This window comes from Leuciscus leuciscus, assembly GCF_965113295.1.
Source record: "Leuciscus leuciscus genome assembly, chromosome: 9".
Classification (NCBI taxonomy): Eukaryota; Metazoa; Chordata; class Actinopteri; order Cypriniformes; family Leuciscidae; genus Leuciscus; species Leuciscus leuciscus.
The window spans coordinates 23,510,700-23,537,197 of record NC_138733.1 but is presented as its reverse complement, the minus strand read 5'-3'; the positions used below and the strand labels follow the sequence as shown (position 1 = coordinate 23,537,197).

The 26,498-nt window shown below is 37.7% G+C and overlaps 1 protein-coding gene across 1 annotated transcript; it reads right to left on the bottom strand.

Moving 5' to 3' along the window:
• Positions 1–9: 9 nt before the first annotated feature.
• On the bottom strand, positions 10–26,498 carry LOC309505940 (nesprin-2). The gene is made up of 13 exons (XM_082179414.1): positions 26,257–26,498; positions 17,345–17,625; positions 17,104–17,254; positions 15,848–16,030; positions 13,010–13,147; positions 11,906–12,100; positions 10,279–10,504; positions 8,981–9,087; positions 8,412–8,463; positions 7,842–8,005; positions 4,109–4,282; positions 3,742–3,806; positions 10–2,450 (listed from the first exon to the last, which is right to left on the bottom strand). Exons 2-13 carry the CDS (start codon positions 17,602–17,604, stop codon positions 2,234–2,236), a joined length of 1,932 nt encoding a protein of 643 aa, XP_082035540.1. The 5' UTR covers positions 17,605–17,625; positions 26,257–26,498; the 3' UTR covers positions 10–2,233.

Here is a 26,498-nt window from a genome sequence, read left to right as displayed (position 1 = left end):
GATGCAGAAAATTCAGCTTTGACTTCACAGGAATACATTACATTATGAAATATATTCAAATAGAAAATAGTTCTTTTAATTTGTAATACTGTTTCACAATATTACCATTTTTACTTAATGCAGCCTTGGTGAATATAAGATACTTCTTTCAGAATTAATGGTCCCCATGTACATACTATGTACTTTGTAATAACTGGATAATAACTAGGTACTAACCCTGAACCTATACCCCACATATTTACCTTAAATTACCTAGTACTTTCTTATAGGCAAGTACACTGTAAGAACACATAAGTACACAAACTGAAAAATAAAGTGCAACCAAAAATTTTCATATTTCCAAACGTTTGTCAGGTAGCCTACTGTATGTTACGGTGTTTACAGCGTTATAATAGTTATTGGTGTTGTGTTACTAAAATTCTGTAATACACAGGAATGCAAATGGCTGGGCCTTCAGGATTAGTTCTGCCACATCTCAGCTGAATGGTGCAAAAACAAAATGCTCTCTCTGTTCTCAAGCGTGACAATTCCCCTGAGATAGGCAAGGCCTGTTGTGGTCAGTGGCATCATATTCATTCAGAGTAACCATCGCAAAACTGAGTTAGTGATGCTGCCTAATCAGAGTCAGGTTGTCCCAACTCACATTTTTTGATACACATCTGCCCTGTCAATTTGTAATGCCACATATAACAGATACTGGTGACTTAGGAGCCAAAATTAAATTGAATTTACATTCATAAAAATAAATACATTTGGTTCAGAATCATGCAAGTTGTGCAGCCCAGAAACATTTATATGCATGTTTTATTAAAAAGCTATCTCCTCTGTCATCTTTCATTGGAACTATTACCGCATAATCCCTTTTCCAACCAATCCAAACGCTTTTTATATCAGCAATTAACAATGTTGTAACAGCAGCATTGACCTTCAATGCTTAGGCAGAGTTCAGAAAAGGCTATTTCCTCTAAAGGTTTTATTGCTAGAGAACTCCTCCGTTTGTTCATGTCGTCCTCAGGTGGATACTAGAATTTATTTGCTTGGGGTTTATGGGCTCTAAGCTTGCAGAGGTATATGGTTCAATTTGAGACTCCGCTTTTGCTCCTGCCAAGTAAATAAACTCATCATCAAACAAAAGACAGGCTTGCTTGCATGCACAGCACACTTGGTTTTCTGCAGTGTTGACTACAGAACTCCCAAGAGCTCTGAACGGAGAGAGATGAGGTTGAAAGGCCATCTGCAGACGTTTCCAACTACGATCATTTGTGTGCTAATTGAATTTGAAACATTCTTTCATAATCTTTTTGAGTGTTCTTCCCTGGCAGCAGCACAAAACCTCCTTTCAGCAAGTCCACCAAGCCAGATACACAGAGAAAGGCACTGACTGCTTCCCCCCAATGAGAATCACACGGCGTGTCACTCCACACTCATTCCAGTGTCACCATCCACAGCCAACCACTTGTTTTCGCTCATCTCTTTTATTTTTAGAAGTCATAAAAAATGTATAACAGTGCAAAAGTGATCCTTGATGTGCACAAGGATTTGCTTTAAAGCCTGGTTGAGTCTTCTTCATTGGACTGATGCAATATATTAAATACAGTGCAGAATGCCCATTTTAAAAACGCTACAGTGATTAAGGCATACAATATAGTGGTTCTTGGTCAAATATTGTGTATCGTGTTCAGTTTAATTCTCTCTCTGTACAAAATTGTCTTCAACTACAACATTCAGCAATATTTTTTAACAAAAATTCTTGAAACAAACACACACTCACACCCTTATAAATAATGGTTGGCCAATAAATGCTTAATCTGTCAGTCAAAAAAAAAAAATCAAGTAAACAAGGCAGTTTTAAATAGTGATGCTTCCAGAGCTGTCAAATCATTTCAATTTTATACTATTCACTTTGACATTGTGAGAAAATTAGTGTCAGAGCAGAATTAAGTGCACTTGTTACATGGGTTTGCACTCACAGGCTTTGATGGCCTTGAGTCCAACCATATTTAAAGCATGTGGACAGTGCCTAAAGATGGGCTTGTTTAATCTATGACCAATGTGACGTTGGCCATGCAGCCAAACATAATAGCAAAACTTTCAGACTCATTCCATTTTCATGCAACACATGCTTTCATTCTGGGAAGAAGAAAAAAACAACATTTAAGGGAAACCCTGAAAACAATCCCATATGTACTTATTAAACTCTTTGTCGTTACTGTAATAATTGCAGCTTGCGTCCTCAGGTGGGAGGGGGTCCTTTATAATGTAGGGCCAGGTGAAATGAGCGGGTCAGGGTATTGGACCGATGACATGAGGTATCATGGACTGAAATGAGGTACCAGATCATCACAGCAAGCAGGAGGGCAAATAGGATGACAAAAAACTTCAGGGGCCACAACTGCCAGGGGCCTCTTTGCCATTGGCTGCTAGTAGAGGTCTTCGGTTTAATCGGGCCACTGGAAACAGAAAAATATATGATAAAAAGCTATTTTTCAGCATTAACAGAAGAAAGAGACAGGTCTCCGCTATGCTGATAGTTGGCATAAATCAGCTGTGCCCAATCCTGCTTCATGGAGGGCCAATTTCCCAAGAGTTTAGCTCCAACCTGCCCCAACACTTGTGCCTGGAAGTTTCTAGCAATTCAAAAGACTCTGATTAGCTGGTTCAGGTGTGTTTAATTAGGACTGGAGCAAGATAATGACCCACCAGGAGCATAAATCAATTTTAATTTAAGCTTGGTATGCATTGGTGAGGTAAAATTGCTTTAATATGTGCAAAAACTGCTCACCGTAGAATTTCTTTAAGGACAGCCTTCATTTAACAATTCCAAAATGTTTCAACGATTCATGTAAAAATGACTTTAACCAACATTTAAACGTATGTGTCCTTGCTTCATGTTTAAGTGCATTTAAATTGATTTCTCTGACAAAATTGGCCTCACTGGTCAGGGAAGCATATGAATTCACTTTGTCAAATGATTCTCATTGCATTTTTGCAGTCCAATAGACCTTAAACATGCCTTTTTTGGACACCGCCCAAATCACTGGCTCAAGGTTAACTAAGAATATTGGGTACAACTCTAAATATGTTGGACCAATGTAGGACCACACCGACTTTGATAATAAGACTTTTTCCCAAAAATATCTTAGTCCAGGTTTAGAAAGACAATTTTAGAATTTGGAAAGAGTAAATGATGACAGTTTTTATTTTGAGTGAACTATCCCTTTAGATTTACATACTGAATATGCAGACAGGCAAATTCACTATCATTCAAAAGTTTGGGGGTTTTCAATGTTTTTGAAAGAATCTCTTATGCTCACCAATGCTGCATTTATTTAAACAAAAATACAGTAATAATGTAAAAAAAAATTTGAAAAAAATATTCTTTATACATTTTAAAAAAGCTGAATTTTCAAAATCATTCTAATATGCAGATTTGGTGCTCAAGAAACATTTAGTTTTTAATATCAATGTTGTAAACAGTTGTGCTGCTTATTTGTTTTTGTGGAAACGTGAGCCATTTTGTAACATCTTTTGTAACATTATAAAATGTCTTTTCGGTCACTTTTGATTAATATAATGCATACTTGTTGAATAAAAGTATTTTAAACTTTTGAATGCTAGTGCATTTCTGATGCCTATTTTTCCAGCTGTTCAGAGAGAGAGAGAGAGAGAGGGAAAAAAAGCAGTTTATCAGAACAAAATACATAATTAGTGCTAACCATATCAAATCAAACAGTTTCTCACCGACTCGACTTTGTACAGGTGTTGTCCTCCAATGAGTCGGGGAAGGAAAGTCTCTCCTGCTGCCTCTAGTGACAGAGAGGGACAAGACGATAATAGCTTGAGATTAACAAAGCCCTGCAGGGACGCTATTGTTTACCAGCTCTTTGGCACTGGCACACATTACAAGTGCAATTATGTGTGGGGTGTGTCGAGGTGTAAATCACATCATAAAAATCACACAAGGCGCCATATTCGCTACACATTAACAGGCCTGGCTTTAATTCACAAACCTTAGGTGACCACAAAAGTAGTTATGTAGTTTGTAACACATTTGAAGCTACTGTGTGAGGGTGTTTGGGGCGTAAGTGTCTGCATGAGGGAGATATACCTGTGGGTCTTTGTGACATTGGTGCTGGAGGTCACATGACTGGGACGGGCAGGGGTTGTAGCACGTGTGCTGAGTTTGCTGTGGGTGGGGGCGTCTCTGGGGGAGCACGTTCTCCTGATACTCAACTCCCTCCTCCTCCTTTCCGGAAGGCAGAGATGAAAAACTGGAGCGAGGCTATAAAGATTCACAGAAGCAACAAACACTTTTGATTGCCAAAGAGCAGACAGCACAGTTCTCACTACATGTGACGGCTTCGCTATGCTACAAAAGGCGCTTGTAAATCGAAAGAGACGGTCTCCATTAACTAATAAGGTTCAAGTCTTTTAGTGCTCTGTCTTTTTGTGCTCTCTTGTTTTTCTCATTTGCTTTCATTCTTTGAGTCCTTTAATGGGACCAACAGATACGCTGCCTCTACTTTTTCGTGTGACACGTTACACAGGCGCTTTTGGCCCTTTGGCAGTGCCAGTTCCCCACTATGTTTGTGCCCACAATTATGGCTGCCATTAAAGAGCCAGTTAGAGCGGCTGGTCTTTTTCCCTTCCCTGTAAAGCTGCCAATTAGCCATGAGCACTGAGAAATTACAAGAGGCTCTTTGAAATGGAAATGGTCCCTCTCTCTCGTCAAGGTTTTTCCAAGGCTTCGGCAGGCAAATCAGCCTTTGCATCAGTGCAGAGGATTCTCTTTCCCAGAAACCAACTCCCCCCCTTCCCTCTCTCAAGGAAGCGTTGAGCTTTTTAAGTCGAGATGGTACAGATTCATTTGAGATGGATTAATTATCAGCACGGCTGAATAATGTGTGCCTCATATATTCCTCGTGTACATTTATTTTTATGATGCCCCTAAAATAGGCTTTTTTCTCCCACAGAAAGATTAATAAATATGAACTAGGCCTGCACAAAATTGGAAAAACCTGACATTGCGATATAAGTTGTGATAAACAATTTCACTAAATCACTTGAATAGCTCTATTTGGAAAGAATTAAGATTTAGAATGATTTTGTAGGGGAGTGAATCTCCATATAAAATAAATTAGAAGCATAGATAAAAAATACAACAAAGATACAAATTAAATGAACAGTACTTTTTTTTTTTTTTTTTTTTTTTTTTTACTGTATGATGGCTAAACTTTGCAATTAATCCGTGAATTACGTGCATTTCGAACCGTGGTGCCTGCTCTGTACGGATCAATTATGACCACTATACTTAACAGCGCACAATCACATCCAGCGATGTGACTATTGCGGATGCACACTTTGCGATATCGATTCTAAAACATACATATACATATACATATACATATACATATACATTATATATATATATATATATATATATATATATATATATAACACACACACACACACACACACTCACCTAAAGGATTATTAGGAACACCTGTTCAATTTCTCATTAATGCAATTATCTAATCAACCAATCACATGGCAGTTGCTTCAATGCATTTAGGGGTGTGGTCCTGGTCAAGACAATCTCCTGAACTCCAAACTGAATGTCAGAATGGGAAAGAAAGGTGATTTAAGCAATTTTGAGCGTGGCATGGTTGTTGGTGCCAGACGGGCCGGTCTGAGTATTTCACAATCTGCTCAGTTACTGGGATTTTCACGCACAACCATTTCTAGGGTTTACAAAGAATGGTGTGAAAAGGGAAAAACATCCAGTATGCGGCAGTCCTGTGGGCGAAAATGCCTTGTTGATGCTAGAGGTCAGAGGAGAATAGGCCGACTGATTCAAACTGATAGAAGAGCAACTTTGACTGAAATAATCACTCGTTACAACCGAGGTATGCAGCAAAGCATTTGTGAAGCCACAACACGCACAACCTTGAGGCGGATGGGCTACAACAGCAGAAGACCCCACCGGGTACCACTCATCTCCACTACAAATAGGAAAAAGAGCTACAATTTGCACGAGCTCACCAAAATTGGACAGTTGAAGACTGGAAAAATGTTGCCTGGTCTGATGAGTCTCGATTTCTGTTGAGACATTCAGATGGTAGAGTCAGAATTTGGCGTAAACAGAATGAGAACATGGATCCATCATGCCTTGTTACCACTGTGCAGGCTGGTGGTGGTGTAATGGTGTGGGGGATGTTTTCTTGGCACACTTTAGGCCCCTTAGTGCCAATTGGGCATCGTTTAAATGCCACAGCCTACCTGAGCATTGTTTCTGACCATGTCCATCCCTTTATGACCACCATGTACCCATCCTCTGATGGCTACTTCCAGCAGGATAATGCACCATGTCACAAAGCTCGAATCATTTCAAATTGGTTTCTTGAACATGACAATGAGTTCACTGTACTAAAATGGCCCCCACAGTCACCAGATCTCAACCCAATAGAGCATCTTTGGGATGTGGTGGAACGGGAGCTTCGTGCCCTGGATGTGCATCCCACAAATCTCCATCAACTGCAAGATGCTATCCTATCAATATGGGCCAACATTTCTAAAGAATGCTTTCAGCACCTTGTTGAATCAATGCCACGTAGAATTAAGGCAGTTCTGAAGGCGAAAGGGGGTCAAACACAGTATTAGTATGGTGTTCCTAATAATCCTTTAGGTGAGTGTATATTATCACCTGTATATATATATATATATGTATATATATATATATATATATATATATATGTATATGTGTATATGTGTATGTATATGTATGTTTTACAATCGATATCGCAAAGTGTGAGATAGATATAGATATAGATATATATAGAGTGCAGCCCTAATATGAAGAGCACATTGAGGCAGTAAACAGATCTTCAGCAAGTCAATGTGAGGTGGAAAAGCAGCATGATGACCATTACAGAGTCGAGACTGTTATAACGTGCACACGTGCTGTGCCTGTCTTAATGAGATTTGGCAACATCTTAAAACACTTGCATTTCCATTCACAATTGCACAGATCATCCATTCTGCATTTATGACTGCAGCACTAAATATGTAAACTAATGAAGTGGAAATCAAATCCAGAACAAAATCAGCAAGTTATGATTACTGAAACATGCAGTGTAGGATGAACATACAGTGGGGTCTCAGAAGTCAACTAGTGCAATTTTGTAATTTAATACCATTTATAATTTTTTACCCATTAAAAAAAAAAAGGATCAGTTTCAGGTTAAAAAAAAAAGAAAAAAGTAAGACTTTAGTTGTTTTTTTTAAATTGCAGTCTCAGACTTTTGGACCCCACTTGATAATAATTCATATAGGATTATTTACTTATTAAACATCAATAGCTACAACTTGGGTGATGTGTAAAATTCATATTCAACAACCTTCACTTAGAGAGTCTGTCCTACCATTGATGAAAAGTTCAATGATTTTATATAATTATTTAAAGTTAATGGCTGTATAAATGACAAATAAATATATTTAAAGGCCAAAGACTGATTTTATGAGCTGCAATTCATTATAAACACATGAGCAGCAGCAGCTGGCCATTTATTGCCTCTAAGTAAGTGACACTGATATACCACTGGTATTAACACAGTTACTTAGCATCAAAAAATTCAATAATATTGACATCAAGCTAATGCCAAAAGCAATCTACGAGAGCCATTAAACCATTTTTGACAGACAGTGTAATGAGTAGCATTACTCACAGAGAAGATTAAACATATACATACACTTCTAGTCATAAGATATTTGAATGTTTTAGTGGAAATCGTGATACAGTTCTTTCAAGTTTCTTTGATCAATAGATTCCAAGCAAAGTGTACCTGTGAAACATGCTCCGTCTGGACGGCTTTAGAACAAAGTTGATGCGTCTGGCCCAGCCAAGCGCTGATGCGGTCAGGGTCAAAGGTCACAGGCTCAGGAGACCTAGTTTCAGGTGTGGAAGTCTTAAATTGTATGGCGTACTGAGGCTTGCCGTCTCTGATGACTATCAAAAACAAACACATGCAAAACAGATGTTAGCAAAGCATAAACAAATCAGGACTATGATGTAAAAAATTGGCTGACTGCAGATTAGACTAGACATTTACCATAAAAATGTCTAATCCCTGGATATAAGTACCACATATAACATTTGAAAACTAGTTTCTGCATAGAATATGATACAATGGGCCAAATCACAATACAGAGGCTCAAAAGTTGAGACCTTTGCCCATCATGAACCTTATAAATGACGTTTTAGATGGCTATTGGCTTTTTTTTCAAGGATATTAGAAAACAAGCCAAATTGAGAGCAGCTCTTCCATGATTATAGAATGATTAAGCGGTGAAAGGGACACTGCCTTCAGTGGATGGCACCAGAGACACTGACCAATCAGGAGCCACGGCTTTACCTGGCACTGGCATCTGGGGTGGGGCCACACGCTCTAAGCTCTTCTCAACGCCCTGAAAAACACAACAAATACGTTCAGCATTCACCTACATTAAAGATATACACAGATGCATGTTATTCACAGCCATTTTTACCATCAACGTTGGCTTCTATACATTAAGATGCATTTCTATTGAAAGTAATGTACTTCAATGCACTTGAATAATAGGGTGGCTTAACGTGTTCTAAAGCCAGCTCAATGAGTAAAAACATACCATCTAACTCAGACCTTTAACCATCTATTTGCATGTTACATACCCCTGCATGCTACAACGTGCAAGCACACGTGTGCTTACATCTATGCATGCATACAAAAGACACCAACCACCATGTGATCATTTTAGTTGGAGGCCAAAAATGGCTACGCAAAAGAAAAAGAAAATAATCCCCTAATTTGCATTTCAATTACATTTAGTTGCTAGATGGAAAATGTATGAAAATACACAAAGGACCAGCAATCCATGTTTAAATGTATAGTATAATGTATAGAAATAATTATAGAACGAAGTTGGAGCTGTCAGATGGACTTACTGACTGCTTGAAGCTGACAGATGCCCTGTCTGGATGCGAGTCCACAGGACTCTTGTAGACTCTCCTCCTCAGAGGATATTTGGCTGGTTCATCTGTGCAAGACACACCTGAGAGGATGGAAGAAAATGTTCCTGATAGGTCAAAGTTAAATTCTGTTTTAAAGTGATAAGCTAATAGAAATGCGTAGCAATCACAAAGTATAAAGGGCTACGGAAAGTATTAAACCCTCATTTGGAATCATGATTATTACATAATCACCTGATTGTAATTCGCATGTGAAGCATAAATATCTCTGGAGCACCTGCGGTGGTTTACACCACATGCAAAATGCTCCAGTTTCACTTTATTTTAACATGCACTTTGAAGTGTTGTGTGGAACGTGATACATTTAAGACAGAAATATAGTACTATTGCATAATATGCTAATATTTAGAACACCAACAGACATGAATAATACACAACAGAGAGCAACAAAAATAGTCAATATTACAACAAAAAAATATTTAGGTTGGCTGAGATAAAAAAACAAAACAAAAAAACAAACATAAAAAAACCCCACACGTGGACCAATAGAAATATCTAAAATTGTATTTATATATTAAACAATTACTGCCCTGTGCAATATTTTTACAGAGCTTTAGAGAAAAATAATACTGTACATCAGTATTATAACTTAAACTATTAAAAATTGTTTTCAGTAACAAATAAAAATGTAAAAACGAAAAAAAATTCAGTTAATTGATAACGCACCATTTCAAATTTTGTTGTTGTTTTTTTTACATTTATTTACATACTAAACTACTACAACAAAAACTTAAATAATTAAAGCTATATAGAAATGTGTGTATATAAAAATAATAAAAATAATAATAATAATAATAATAGACAAAACCACATAGCAAAATTAAACTAAAATAAAAATAAAACTGAAAATATTACAAAAGTCAATTAAAAATATGAATAAAAAATATTGTATATAAATAAAACTACAATAACACTCCTGTACATTTCAATGTATGATGTCAAGTGTAATGTGAATAAACAACAACTTAAAGGTATGTGTATCAAGCTTACACAGTAAATGAATTGAACAAAAACAGAAAACTAATCACAATTATTTGCATGTCAATTAATCACCACCTTAAGTTTTATGATTGCCATAGACATCTGCACAGGCTTTAAATTGAAGCCCGGACCCGCCCCGTGCCCGTTTGGCTCGGGTCGGGTAGCGGACCACTAGATCGCCATGGCAGGTAATAGATATGAAGATTTGATTGTATTACAGGGGTAATCCCTACCTGCAGCAGCACTAAAGGAGGACGAGTCTGTGTCATCCCGGGAGATTGACCGACCAATGTCCACTGAAGGGTCCCACTCCAGAACCTGGTGATCTTGACTGGATTGAGGAAGGCAGGCCTGAGACTGAAGCGCCATGGTGCGCTCTAAAAAACACTCATCCTCCAGCATACTCTCAGAGGGACAGCCAGAGTCAGGGGCACACAGAGCCCAGTCCTCTTCAAAAACCTGGGATAACACAATTAAACATCTTAAAACACTTGCATTTTCAGAATTACATTTCACTTTAAAGGTATTTATTTAGAAGGAAGAAGATATGTTTTCTCCTTGAAGCCTCTTATGCTCACCAAGGCTGCATTTATTTGATAAAAAATACAGCAAAACATTATTTGTTAATTTAAGTTACAAAATATAATTTCAAATGATAAGAAGTTATCTAGTATAAGAATTTTTCTTCTTTTCTTTTTTTCAGGATTCTTTGATAAATAAAAAGTTTAAAAGAACATTATTTGTTTGAAATAAAACATTTGTAACAATGTAAATCTTTACTGTCACTTTTCAATCATCAATTTAATGCATCCTTGCGGAGAAAAAGTGAAAATGTATACATTAAATAATTTTGCAGTTAATTATATTACATCTATCACACAATTATTTATGCAATACAATCAATTCATTTTTAAGTGTGAAAACAACATTCTGAAAATTCTGAGAACATGCTGAACTGGGGGGGGGGGGGGGGGGGGGGGGGGCTACACATAATAGACATTGTGTGCTTTTTCAGAGCTATGGAAAATATACTGTGGCAATTCATCATGAGATGTCTGGTGTGGGATTCTATAAACATCCTATATCAGACAACAGCATAAAGAACATAAGAACGCTAGATTTTTAGCATGTCTTAACGTGATCCACTTGGACCTAAAGAGACAAAGACTCACACAAGGAACTTGTTCAAATGGACAGTACATGTATTGTACAGTGGCTGCTTGGCTACAAGACAACAATTCAGGCTATTCAGGGGGTGTATTCATGACTCCCCTGCCAGAACGTATGAAGTTGGATGCTTGAGTAGCTTTCCCTTGGGATCATTTTCTGAAATATGCAACAGCCCTGCCTTGAGCAACAGTGAACTTGAGATGGCACAAATTAAATTATCAAATAAAAAAAAGAGCTATCAGGGGAGAGAAGGGACTTTTTAAGTTAAGTTTTCATAGTCAATTGTGCATATGATGCGTGATAACACTGATCTATGGAGGATTGACCAAAAACATTAGCTAAAAGCTACCATGCTAATGCAGATCAGGGGAGAGAAGGGACTTTTTAAGTTAAGTTTTCATAGTCAATTGTGCATATGATGCGTGATAATACTGATCTATGGAGGACTGACTAAAAACATTAGCTAAAAGCTATCATGCTAATGCAAATCAGTCAGCTGCTTGGTTGGCTAACATTCGGGTGGCAAATGAGTTGAAATGATTATACGCACCTTGATTTCAGACCAAAAATGGAGCAATTGAATTACAAGTTCAAAAGAGACTGTGAGAAGACTTTCAGACTTTTTCTTAGTTCATTCCAGGTGTGAAGAAAGTTTAATCTCATTTGTGCACATGCAGCATGGATATATACCAGTCTCATGCTGAGCAGGCGTGTGTGCAGGCGGCCCAGGCCCTGAAAGACACGAGTACAGTGGAGCAGGAGTTCCTGCAGCTGGCTCTCGATGGCCTGGGCGTCCGCCGGCTCGCTCCTTTGGATCAGCTCTTCTCCGTGCTGGAGTAAATCGTTGAGTTTACCTGCACTCTCTCCAACCGCCTCTTGAAACCCCTGAGAGATAGATATACACAAACATGTTTAATAATCATACACATACAACATCTTTCCTTGATAGTTCTATAGATAAACCCCCAAATATAACTTATTTTGAATGGAAGGAAAATTAAGCCTATGTTTAGAATCATTAAAATGCCCAAAAGCAAAAATCTCAATAACAATTAAGGACATTTACGCTAAATTTTTATAACAGCAATGCTATTTTCTTAGTAATGAGGAATATGTATAAAAATAAAAATTAAATTACAATTATCATAGTTAATTTATAAGTGTTTATTTGAATTAAAATGTAAAAAAATATGTATATATTAATATAACAATCAAAATACTCACTTATGATCATTGATTATAATCATTATGATGATTATTATTTCTGTCATTAATATTGCCGTTATTATTATTCTTATCACTATTATGATGATTATCATGATGATGGACTATACTACCATCATCATCACTATTATGATTGTTTATTTATAATTGATTTCTTTAAAAACATAAAATGTCTGGAAAAGAAAAGCACTGTGCAGAGAAATATTAATTGTCCTAAAAATATTCTTCATTTAAAATGTATTAATTTTGATTTTGGGGTGACATTGATTCCTCCTCCTCATTTTTATTTTGTTTTAATTTTATTCATTTATTCATTTATTTTATTTAAATAAACTCTATGGTTTTTTTGCAAAAGGTCTCTTGTTTCTCATACCTTCAGTGACCTACTATTTGGTTAATAAAGCTCAGAAATGCCTTTCAGGGATTTGAACCTGTAAATTAGATGTTAAAGATCTGCACTTGTTGTAACACAAACCACACTACCCAGATGGCAAACAAACAAACAAACAAACAGAGATCAGATTTCTCTCTGCATGGACCAATCCATGGATCCATGTTTCCTGAGAGTACCTGAAGCTGGTGCATCTTCGAGCAGGTGTCTTTGCCTGAGAAGTGCTCCACTTCAGTCAGCCTGAGGTCCATATCAGCCAGCCACACTGCCATCTCTTCACTCTGCCTCTCAAAATCCTCCCGCTGGCAGACCAAATGCTGTTGCGCACACACACAGACAGAGCGAGCATCATTCTGTCTGACCGTCTACACCCTGATGCTGTTTTTAGCAGAGACATAGACTGACAGGGAGACACACCAAAATTCTAACAAGGACGTCAAAGCGGCAGACAGGGAGCGGAAATGGCATAAACAAAACAGACACTGTAAAGCCCACAGTAAAGGGGGGCATATGCAATGCAGCCAAGCATAGACCTACAGTGCGCAGGGGTCACTGCGGCTGAAAGGACAGAATTATGTAAGCTGAACGCAGGCAGAGCAGAGGGCTGTATGGATAAAGAGTTAATGGGATTAAAATGAGGGAAGGAATGGGGCAAGAGAGACTTACGCGAGTAGAAAGTAGCAACTAAAACGCCTTTCAAAATCATGTGCTTTTTACGTTTTTCAGCCCCAATAAACAATGTATTGAGAACCTAAAAATGTGTAAACAGTAAAATATTATAATTTTAATGGTAAAAACAACAACTACAGTGCCCTCCACAATTATTGAACCCCCTGGTAAATATGATCAAAATTGGCTGTAAAAAATAAATCTGCATCGATTATCCTTGTGATCTTTCATTCAAAAAATGTGCAAAATTCTAACCTTTCATTGAAGTAAAAGAATTGAAAGTGGGGGGAAATCACATTATGAAATAAATGTTTTTCTCCAAAACATGTTGGCCACAATTATTGAAACCCCTAGAATTTTTTACGAGTAAAATATCTCTGAAGTATATTCCCATTAATATTTACCTTTTTTAGTACACCAGGGTGACTAGGAACATGAAACTGTCCAGCTATGACTTCGTGTTTCACAGGAGTTTAAATATGAGGAAACACAAAGGCCAAATCCCCTTAATCATCCATCACAATGAGTAAAACCACAGAATACAGTTCTGATGCGTAGCAAAAGATTGTTGAGCATCACAAACTAGAAAGTGGCTGTAAGACAATAGCTAAAGAATTGAAAATCCCCATTTTGACCATCAGGGCAATAATTAAGAAGTTATAACCAACTAAAGATGTTATGAATCTGCCAGGAAAAGGACGTGTGTCTATACTGTCTTAATGCACGGCGAGTATGAAAGTTTGAGTGGCCAAAGACTCTCCAAGGATCACAGATGGAGAATTGCAGAGATTAGTTGAGTCTTGGGGTCAGACAGCCTAAAAAAAAAATTATCAAACAACCCCTACATCCCCACATGTTGTTTGGGAGGGTTTAAAAAAAAACCTCCTCGCTCCTCCAAAAACAAATTCCAGCAAATTTAATTGTCAGACACGACTGGATCTTCAAACAACACAGGGTTCTGTGGTCAGATGAGACTAAAACAGAGCTTTTTGGCAGCAAACACACTAGATGGGTTTTGTGAACACAAGGATAAAAAGTACCCCATGTGTACAATTTAATATACCATTGGATCTTTAATGTTGTGGGCATATTTTTCTGCTGGAGGTCCTGGACTTCTTGTTCAGATACATGGCATTGTGGATTCTATCAAATATCAACAGATAAAAAATCAAAACCTGACGCCTTCTGCTAGAAATCTTATAATGGGCCGTGGTTGGATCTTCCATCAGGACAACGATCCAAAACAAACATCAAAATCAAAACAAAAATTTGTTGTGGAGCACAAAATGAAGCTTCTGCCATGACCGTCTCAGTCCCCTGACCTGATGAGTGGGCTGAACTGAAGAGGAGAAGCACCAACATGGATCTGGGAATCTGAAGGATCTGGAGAGATTCTGTGTGGAGGAATGGTCTCTGATCTCTTGTCAGTTATTCTCCAAATTCATCAGGCATTATAGGAGAAGAGTCAGAGCTGTTATCTTGGCAAAAGGAGATTGCAAAAAGTATTTAATAAAAGGGTTTCAATAATTGTGGCCAACGTGTTTTGGAGAAAAACATTTATTTCATAATGTGATTTTCCCCCCACTTTCAATTCTTTTACTTCAATGAAAGGTTAGAATTTTGCGCATTTTTTGAATGAAAGATCACAAGGATAATCGATGCAGATTTATTTTTTACAGCCAATTTTGATCATATTTACCAGGGGGTTCAATAATTGTGGAGGGCACTGTATGTAGTAATGATGAAACTTACCATTCAGGTTTTTTTACCATTGCATTTTTACAGTGAAAAACTGTAAAATCTAACAGGACATTTCAGTAACTTCAGACATTAACATTTCAGTAAAATGCTGTTAAATTTACAGTTTTTGGAAATTTAAGACCAAATCATCTATAATTTACAGAATTCCCTGTGTGAAATTTCACATTTGAAGATTTTTTCATTGAAATAGCTTTCTTTTTCTGTTTGTATTACCATGATGGCGTTTTGAATGCGTGTGCATGATATTGCACACCTTATATATTAATATTTACACCAGCTTGTGGAAAAGCTACATTTTATGAGCTTTGAATCTTCATGTGGCTTTTTCATTATCACCTGTGTTTTTGATGGTTGTCACTGTATTATAAAAGTACAAAACAGATTTTAGTACTTCAGTAAGTTGTTATATTTACATTATGTCAGTTAGTGAAATATGCAGGTAGCAACTTAAATGTTGCTACCTTTTTTTGCGGTAAAGTTGTGGCAACCACCGCTGCTGTTTTATTTACCGTGAATTTCATAGATTTTTTACAGTGTGCTTGCTTTAAAATATGTCACCTTTGAGCAGTTTGAGGGTCTTTATATACCTTTAACCTGCGGCACACAGTCTCCACTGTGTTACTGAGCTGATCCCAGCGCCGTCCGCAGTCCTTTGTCATTTCTACGAGCCGTGCGCCCATAGTACCTCTAAACAGGCCGGCCAGAGTTCGACTCTTCTGAGCCAGGCCGTCCAGCTGGGTTAAACGCATCCTGGCCTCAGCACGCAGGTTCTGGACAGAGATACAAAACAGTCGTTCTTTGGTTAATGATGACATCATGTGATTAACAAGGAGGTAACCCCCTCTAAAGTGTAAAATTAACCACCGGAAGGTAAAAAATAAATCCCACCAGTTCTCTGAAAAACTAAAGCAGGTTATTTTAAGAAATTTGTGCGAGGGGTTAAGACGGAGGGAGGCGCAATGGTGCTTAGGAGGAGAGCCAAGGAGTTTGATGGCCATTTGGTGTCATTTATCTTCACTGGCACAAGTCCCGGGCTTCTAGACAGTCTGAGTAAATGCGCTGTCGGCGCGCGTGTAAGTGTGTCTGTGTCGTTGATTACACTTTCATTGTAGAAAGCGTCAAAACACTAGCCGGTATCCACTCAGCAACAGACACCTGTAATGACTAATCTGAGATGGCCTTGCACTCATCTTATACAATAACACAGCAGCTAGGAGTTTAGGGGTAAATTGTTTTATTATTTTGTTTTGGCAACTCCATTTAAGAGTTTTCACCCTCAGATTTAAACTAGTAAATGGTCAGACTTGTGGCTTTAGCTCTACTGTGTTTCTAGGCCTCAACATTTTCTTTCTTTTCTTCTCCTTTGTGTACAGGGTCCTATCGGGTTAGGAGTGGGTACGAGTGTTTGGAATGTATAAGTATATGTATGTTATTTTAGGATACGTGTAGTAGGTAATGTAAGCGAAAGTGTAAGTGTGGGCGATGACGTTTTTTGTTTTTGTCCGTGGTGTATGTATATGATTTTGAATTTGTAATGAATAAAAAGTTTAAAAAAAAGAAAGATTATTTTCTATAAATTGACATTAAGATGTGTATACAAACATTTTTCATTCACCCTGAATGCATGTTATTTTTACTTGGTCACATCACATGACTTGTTTTTTTGTTTTTTTTTATGCTAGTAACACTTCTTAAAACCTTCCAATACAAAAATAGTTTTTTTTTAAAGAACTTGGCATGTGTTTTTAAATACATTTTTCCTTTTCTTTGCACACTCTTACCGGTCATTGACCCTAAAATTAAGCATCAAACAACACTGAAATTAGACCCAATGTCTCATTACCTCATACTTTTGTAACTCCTCTTTTGCTGTAACATACAGCACATGGCTGGAGTTCGGGGACGCTGCTATTTTCTCAGCTGATCGAAGCCAGTCGTCCAAGCAGGAGAGTTCTTTCTTGAATTCATACCACAGCATCCACCTCCTCTCCAGCCTGATGGACCAATAACAAACAATTAGGTAGGACAGTCTGTACAGATCAGTTATACAGACAGGTTTCCAATACACATGGATGCCTACTCACTTGACGCAGCCCTCAAGAGAGAAGGAAACATCTTGGCTCACGTCTTCAATGGACGACCACTCATTAGAGAACTCATTCAAATCATCATGTAGTTGAAAGCTTCTCGTGGGACAGCAGGTCTCAGAGGACTGTAGGTAGAGAACACTTTGGTGGTTTGTATCAACACATGTTTGTATCTCTCCTCGGTCTTCATCACTTCCTCTGGGGCCTACTCTAGTGTTTCCATGGTGACTGGCTTTGAGTGACGTCTCTTCTAACATCCTGGCATCACCAAGCGCCACCTGTTTACAACAACACAAAGGGTTCATTAGGATCAAACACAGCATGATACACAGACATAGTGTGACCCTGTTGTCAAAAATGAGTTCTTTCAATTACAGTATCTAGTCTTCCTTATGAGGATGTTAAAGGCACACTATGCAAGATTTGTACTTTAATATAACAGCTTCGACATCATCATTTACGACAGTAACGTTAAATACAAGTACTCCACAGCGACTCTAGGGGTCGCTGTTTGAGAAAAACAGAAACTGCATAGTGTGCCATTAATGCATCATGGGATAAATTCATTTCTATGCAACACAGTGAAGTGGAACTTTTATGTATGGGTAGTTGACATTAAAGGTAGGGTAGGCGATTTGTTCCCGAAACATTTTTTTGTTATGCTAGTTAAGTCTCTTCACATACTGATAGCAATCACTAAGTCATCTAAATGTAGGTGTGTGTGTATATAATATTATATTATATCATTTTTTATATACTCTGTTAAAATAAATATATCATTGCATTCGGGCCGAAGCCCTGCTCACACAGACATCACACATCATCAGCTTGATTCATGCTATGCAGAGTCGAGAGACATCAGTCACTGAGCACCGCAACCACCTTTTACAGTTCCTCCTGAACCAAAACAACGAGCTTATGCTGCATTTACGCCATAACTACTGTAATTCGGAAGAGATGGAAACCCGTAACGTTATACTCAGAGCGGTTCATGACTCAAATTATGCGTTTCAATGGCAACACTATCAACGGCGAAATGAATCAGGTGGTACAGGTCAGCGCTCTTTAAGTTGTTTATGTTCATTATTATTGTATGTTATGTGCTTTGAGACGTTTCTTGTGAAGCTTTTGTTTGCTCCATGCTGAACGCATTCATGTGTTTTAGAGGAGGCGTGACTTTGGAGACGCTCTGAAGGGAGGGGTGCGATCTAATGTTTTCAAAGCTAACTCGCTATTGCTAGCCTCTCCGAAAATCGCCTATCCTAATTTTAAATAATTTTGGGAAGTATTTTAGGAAGAATTTGAAAATATTTTAATGACTACGCATGCAGCTTTTAATTGAGAGACTAAAAATAAATCCATTTGTCAGTTTTAAAAGTTAACTAGTAATGCCAAAAGATTATTAAAATGGTGCAAAACTTAAATCAGTGGTGACCAGGATTTAAGATATCATTTTTTAAATGAATAAAATATTGAATGAATAAATAACTTGAATAAATAAAATAAAATATAAAATCAATACACCAAATAATAAATGAATCAATCAATTAACATGAAAATTTAAAAAAAAAATAGGCCTACATTCATTAATAAGATACAATGAATAAAGGTAACACTTTACAATAATGTCTCATTTGTTAGTTAATGTATTAACGTGAACTAACAATAAGAAATACATTTGTTACGGTACTTATTAATCTTTGTTAATGTTAGTTAATAATAAAAATAATAATAATAATAATAATAATAATATGGTCATTCATTGTTTGTTCACAGTGCATTAACTAATGTTAACAAACAACTTATTTAATAATGTATTAGTAAATGCTGAAATTAACGTTAACTAATATTAATAAATGCTTTAGAAGTATTGCTCAAAAGTTGACAAACAAAAACGAAAAGTCCTATGCTAAATGTGAACCATTGCATAGTTTTATTTTTAAATCTCTCATCTAAGAAGAATTTCACGTTCACTGATCACAGTGCATCTGGTTAGAAAAGCTGTGGTTTATCTGCATAATAAACGAATTAAAACTTTCAGACACAGAGGAAAGTCTCCTGTGCTCTAGGGTATATTTTCAGCCATCAAAAATCATAAATCAGTTTTATGCCCATTACCCAAAGGAGTTACGGCGCTGCCGCCACAGCCCTGGCATAAAAAATAAAAAAAAGCAGCCAAATAGATTTTCCTCACTCTAATACCTGCATAATGTGGCTGGCAGAACAAGGTCAGCTATGCCAGGCCATTTCTGCTGTCAATCAAGAGTGATGGTCCCAAAAACTGCCTTGGGCTGACCTCATGAAAAACACTTTTTAAAAAATGTTCAAGAATAGCTTAAGAGCCTACGTCAGTCTCATAAGTGGCCTGCATCAGTATTTATGAAGGACGTGCCTAGCGAGATCACTTGGGGAGAACAGTTCTTTCAAAACTTCAAGCCCAACCAGCTAATAACTCAAAGTTAGATGGGCATAATTTACCTGCAACCTTGCCGTCCGCCTCGGCCACCTCCACTGCAAGTACACGCTGACTTCCTGCTCAGCCGAAATAATGGTCCCTTCTCAGGGTCTGCCGTGAGTTTGCCCCAGTGAAGGGCATTAAGCCACTGGACTGAGTCTTAAGGCAGTCAGGTTGAAAATCGAAGTCACCATTATTGCTTTTCTCAACCTGCAGAGAATGTTGCTCTCGCCTGAGGAGTAATGGAGTGCAAACATGACTGCAATCCATACTCTATTTCTAACCTTTTCAGAGGTAAGCAAACTTATTGCAGGCCATATCCCATCTCATCGGTGAGCTTGTGTCTTGAGGAACAGGTGTGTACGTGTGACACCCAAAAGGCGTGCAAATGACACAATGACTGTTAATGGGACGTTAAGACTCTGATTTCATGCTGATTTTCACCCCGTAGGCCTACAGTACATCCCAGCCCAGCTTAAGTTACATATCATAATGCTCCAACACATAAACCAAACCAGGGAGATTGTCATACAAGCCTAAGACGTGGAATAGGGTGTTCTCATAGCAAGTTAGCATAGCAAGAATAGCAAGTTCTCACAGGTGTAAATATAAAACAAACGTTCCCATTTTGATATCCAATCCAGTCTCAGACAGCTTGACCATAGTAATCATATACATGTAATCCTGCAATAAAGTCATGGACAAGGATCATGGAAAATTAATATATATAGCAGGGTCAAAAATCAGCATGAGACACCAAAGGATGTAAATGACAGGCCGGATTACAGATGCTTAGTCATCCCATTCAGCTAGTGTCGGTGGTTTGGCTAGAAACAGACGAGGCAGGTGCATCTGGGGATCTTTCCATAACACAGCCCGCATTTGAATGAGCTGGAGTTGAATAAACACGCAAACTGCTGTCTGCGAGTGTGACAGAGGACAAAAAGCCCTCACAATTAGGCAAAAGGTGATGCAGGATGAGTCTGCATGTGGAAGCAAATAAAAAGTAATGATGCATTCAATACATCAATGGCGTTTCAGTATTTAGCATTCAGTACATCTTTTCCAGATCATATGACACCTCTGTATAGACACAAAACACCCTCACAGAACATGAATGTCTCTCTGGAGAGAACATCGTTTTTCTTTCTTAACGGCGGATAAAGCGGAGCTTGTCTCCTTGGCGCCGAATAAACCTCACGGCAAACTGAGGTAAAGTTACCCTTTTGGTGGCCAATGACAATTACTTCCCTTGGCTTATGATAAGCATGGGAAAGGTCATAACATTTTAAAAACTCAGACTGTTGCTGTTTTCATCCGAAGCAGTAAACACCCAATCTCTTGCCAAGCTCGGGGCTCGGACTGCATCTCATCCCACACGCTGCCAAGCAAAAAGTATAACCGACAATTTCTGCCCACATTCTATTGATTAATTTGAGGTGGAGGACAAAACAGTGTGTGTCTAATGACTCTAATCAATCACATCACTGAAAAGCTAAATGCTAATTAGACTCATGGACCAACATTCTAGATGTAAACTAACTTTCCTACAATAACTAAGTATGGACTAAGACTACAACATGCAGTAAGGAATCTAAGGATATAAAAGATAGCGCTGCTTAATCGAATTCATATCAGTAGATCTAAACTGGTGACCCCAAAAAAGCAAAAAGGGGGTGTACAAAGCTAAAAGCAAATAATAAAACAATGAATAATCACTAAATATCCATTTATTTAAAGAAACATCTATTTAAAACTACTAAAATAGAGAAATAAACAAATGTACACCTAATAAATAAACACTTCAAGTGGTGAAAATCAAATTAACGTGTTTATGTGGCGTTTTTAAAATGCTTTAAGACAAATCATCTGCAAATTCAGTCAACACCATAACTGAGAATTTTCTCCTTAAAATGGCAGTGTACCGAAGATAGGCTGCGTCTGAAATCTTAAAAATACTGCCTTCGGAGTAAGCATTCCAATGTAGGAAGGCATTAGGGCGCATCCGTATCAATTGTTAGCTTCACTTCCTGTCTCCTGTAAAACCTTCATCTGATTGATTTTTGAAGGCAGCATAGATGTATCCTTCACTGCCTTTGATATCCCACAATCCTATGCTTTCCAATCGGTAACAGCTGAGCTAAATGGTAAACATGGCATCTGAAAGTTGGGGTTGGTGGTCAGTTTGTGTGTAAAAGTACTTTTTGACCAACGCTAATCACTTTTGATGTCATTTCTAGTGGGAAATTACTATTGTAGTAATTAAATATGCTCTAGTTATCATCCAAGTTCTCTCTATTTTACTGTAGAATATTAAACCGTTACACTGCCTCAGAAAAGTCTGTCCAAAATCAGTTTTGTGTGGTACCATTGTGTGCAAACGCTGCCAGCAAAGTCATCGCCTGAGCAGCGAGGCAACAAATCAGCTGCCTAAGGTTTCGGACGCAACCATAGTCACAAAAATGTGTCTTGAAACCATGTAAACAATCCTGTCAATGTGCGGGTGGAAATTTCCTATAATTCCTATCATGCTCTGTGGGCATTTTAACACAATGAGCAAAAGACCACCTTTAAGAAAGGACAGGAAAAACAGGTACATAAAGTGGGTGAATTGTGAATTATTGGGGGGGAGAATTAGCATATTCATGAGTCAGCGTATACAAAATGAAGCATAGGTGTAGTTACATTAAAGCTATTTCAAGGCATTAAGAAATGATAAAAAAAAAAAAAAAAAGTTTAGATGTTATTTTGACTATCAAAGACTACAATTATTGACTGGAAGGGGATTTCAAATAAATACCAACAGTATATAAAGCAACAACAACAACAACAACAACAACAAAAAAGCATGCACACATTTATAAAAGAATTTAAATAAATCATACCTAATAAAAAAACTGCCTTTTTTGTACTTGCAAAATTTGGAAAAATTTTAAATATTGAGAAATATATTGCATTTTGCGCTAGCCCTTACTGTGTACTTGCATGCTAAAGTTTTTTATTTTAGGTTTTACAGACATTTGGAACCGTATTGGGCCACCACTTGATGTGCAATGTAAAATCTTCAAGCAAAACCAGTGGTTTAACATGACGAACACCACAACCCCGCACAATTTAACACCATTTGCTCAGTGGGAGTCACAATATTACGACATTCTAAAATAGTTCTTCCTGATTGAGCCCACCTGTTCAGAAAATGTATTTTTAATCGAAAATGTGTGCACACACTTCCAGTGAGGTGACAGCGTTCCACCCACTCCCGTCTGTACCGTCCCATGGAGGTGGTCTGAGGGACATCTGTGTTTCCGGTAATGGGTGCTCATGAAGACGGAGGAGATAAGGACCCTGGTGCTCTGCACCGCTTGAGCTCGAACCTCCCCGTTCTCACAGAGACTGCAGAGACTGCATTCATTGTCTCTTTGGTGCCACAGGCCCAAATCGCAAACAAACAGGCCTTTCTCAGCACCCGGATAGGGAGAAGAGGCCAGTGCCAAGACACCTGATCTGATCCACTACACACACACAAAGCAAGAGAAGAACCAGGCCCCCCTCCTCTCCTTGGGCCCCTCAGAGGCCAAGCTGTGTAGAGGGCAAAAGAGCATCGGTACAGCAAACTCGCCTGTGAACTACAGTTCATTATTGTGTCTCAATTCAAGTCCGACCGTGCCCTTAATTCTCTTAATAAGAGGCGAATGCTCTCTGAGAAATTGTTAGTTTGTGATTAAAGTAGCTAGATCAGCCTTCAAATCCAATCCAGGCTTCTTCTAATCCCATTTACAGCACTCGCAATCTGGTGAGAGTTCTCAGACAGCATCCTCTTGGAATTGCCTCCATTTCCCATGCTTAAGACAACATAATTCCAAAAACAACAGATGACAAAGAAGATCTGCTGCTTTGTGACAATATCAAAGGTATAATGAGGACATCATCCATTAACTGCAGCACATAGCCAAAGGCAAGTTACTCCAAAAGGCACTCTTGTTAAGAAGACGAATTTGATCGCTCCACATGAATGCGTCATTGCTAGAGATGGAAATGATTGCCCTCTCAGCTGTGATTCCCCAGCTAGCAGACGTCTGACAGGTGTTGTGCTCAGGGAGAATAACACAGACTCATTCACCTGACAACTGAGGATTCATTCAAGGACAGACAGAGTTTTACAAAGCAGAATGTCTGTTTGCCATGCCTGAAGCAAGGTCATTCTCTCAGGAGAAAGAAAGAAATAACATGCCTCTCTAGAGGAGTGAAATATTATTTATTTATAACATTTAAAATAAATAAATAAATAAATGAATAAAAATGTAAATCCAAAGCTATGTATAAAATATAAGTCAAAGCTAAATCACCTTCGTCCCTCTTTTCTTTCATTATATGTGCATGCCAGAATACAAAACTGTCATTCATCCTTCACAAGTGTTGGTGAAATCTGATTCCTGGGTTTCAAACAAAGCTCTGCTCAGGGGGCATCTGCAGTTTCAGCAACGAAACTGGCCAGTAGCAACAGGGAGGAGAAAGCTCTCTCTCTCAAAAAAAAAAAGGTCTAACAATGAAAGCCAGTAGTAGCATTAGACTGAATGGCCAATTACTACCGATGCATGACACCATTCATCATTAAACTCAGCATGGTGTCATTCTGGCAAAGAAGTGTGTTTTGTTGAATGCATCTATACCCTGTCCTGAACCATAATGGGTCTGGGAGGGGATATTTAGAAAGAAAAGACAAAGCAGGAAGCTGTCTTTTGCCCTTTTAAACCAACATACATTTCTTTCAACCAACAATCTTCAAATAAACCCACTTCTGGGGTCTTTCTAGAGCAGGAAGCCAGAACAGTATAACCAAAGAACAGGACAAGTACAAGCAGAAGGAGAACTTCATTCTCTGTGCCCACAGCACTTTTTCCTGACACTGCTAAAAACCCTGGTTTGTTGGGCCTCAATCAAATCATTGGGTTTAGGTCTACGTTTGAAATAGTAAACATCAAATTAGAGGGTCAAATCAGATAATTGTTTTTAAAGGGCTCACTGGAAGGCCCCAGGCAGATTGAGATAAGACGTCTAGAAAAATAAAACACCAATTCAAGTTCTTCAAGCCATGCAGTCTTGAAATCCACTCAGTTTGATGAAATGGCAGAAAAAAGCTAATATGTAGTTGTTAGTTTCACAATCAGCTGTCTGAACATTAATTATTTAACATTTTTCATATCATTCTCATCATGATGTAGTAGACAGTGTGCAGTTTTTCCCACCACAGAGGACACTGTAAATTACATTCTTATGCTAATGATGGCAAGTTGGCAACCAATACGGAGAGATCGGAGATATTAATGATAGAAACATATGGGGAAGGAGATGACGTCTGGAGGCTGGAATCATTTATTTTTATTTTATTTTATTAAAATTAAATGTTTTAAAATACTTATTCTATCTATACATTTATTCTATTCTAAATATAAAATAAATTAGAAAAAACTAAAGTTAAAAAGGACACCATAGTCACAAGTTTGGACACATTTCACAATATGTTTCTCTCATGTGAATATATATATATATATATATATATATATATATATATGCACATTTCTTTACAAAACATATTGTCCAGATAGGAACAACAGTCAAAAAGAGAACATACATGAAAACGCCTTATTCTAGAGTGCACAAAAATCATCCAGGGGTGGTAAATTGTGAAGATGGTTAAGAAAATGCATAGAGCTGTAATGTAGACAAACAGCAGCCACTGAAAAACAGCTTACTGTAAAATTCCCATACTTCCATTTGAGATTTTATAGTTTTAGTTATAAAAAATAATAAAATAATAAAAAATTAGTAGGAGTGTCCAATCTTGACTAATAGTAGGCCTTATATCTTAAAGCAGGTTGTAGAGGCTCTATGACTCATTATGGTTGAAAATGTTATTTAAGCCCATTAAAACTAATTAGATAAACAACAAAAGATCTCTGACCCTGAATACAGGCCCAGTTTAAACTGCAAGAGGCATCAGATGCCATTGCGGGAATAATCATTGGGCATGGAGTATCACATTCAGCAGTAGTCTTGTAACCTGATGGTCTGGTGTTGTCACCCAACTGGTGAGTCATGCATACCATTCCACAACAACAGAAACACATTTAAATACTTTGAAAACAATGTCTTGTATAGAGGCAAAGCACTTAAAACACGCCTTTTGCAAACTGTCACGTGCGTAATTACCATCTGGTACGTCTCCCAAAAAGTTTGTCACTGTGTTTACATACTAGAACAAGTAATATTTGAAAGATAATTCGATTAGTGATAAATATGATTTTCTTCGAAAATCTACCCATATATGTATAAATAATTATACACTACGCTGATTAAATGCACGTGCTAAATGCACAAACGCGTAAAGCACGTGAACAATGTTTGTAGCGATTAAAAACAAATTTAATTGTATTTTATTCCTTTTAAGACTTACGTGCAAACCTGTCACTCCAGCTTCCAGCTTTTTACTTCAAGGAATCCCTCGGGGTTTCAGCAATCATACATGAGCAAAAGCTTTTATCCTCAGGGAGAAAATACTTCTGATCAGCTTTGAAATGTCAGGTATGCTTTACTAACACATCAAATAAGAAACAACACTAGGTTATGTTGTGCGATAAAGAGAAACTCTGTTTCAGGTCACTTAACACAGTCACCAGTCTTTTGAGTTGTAAGCAA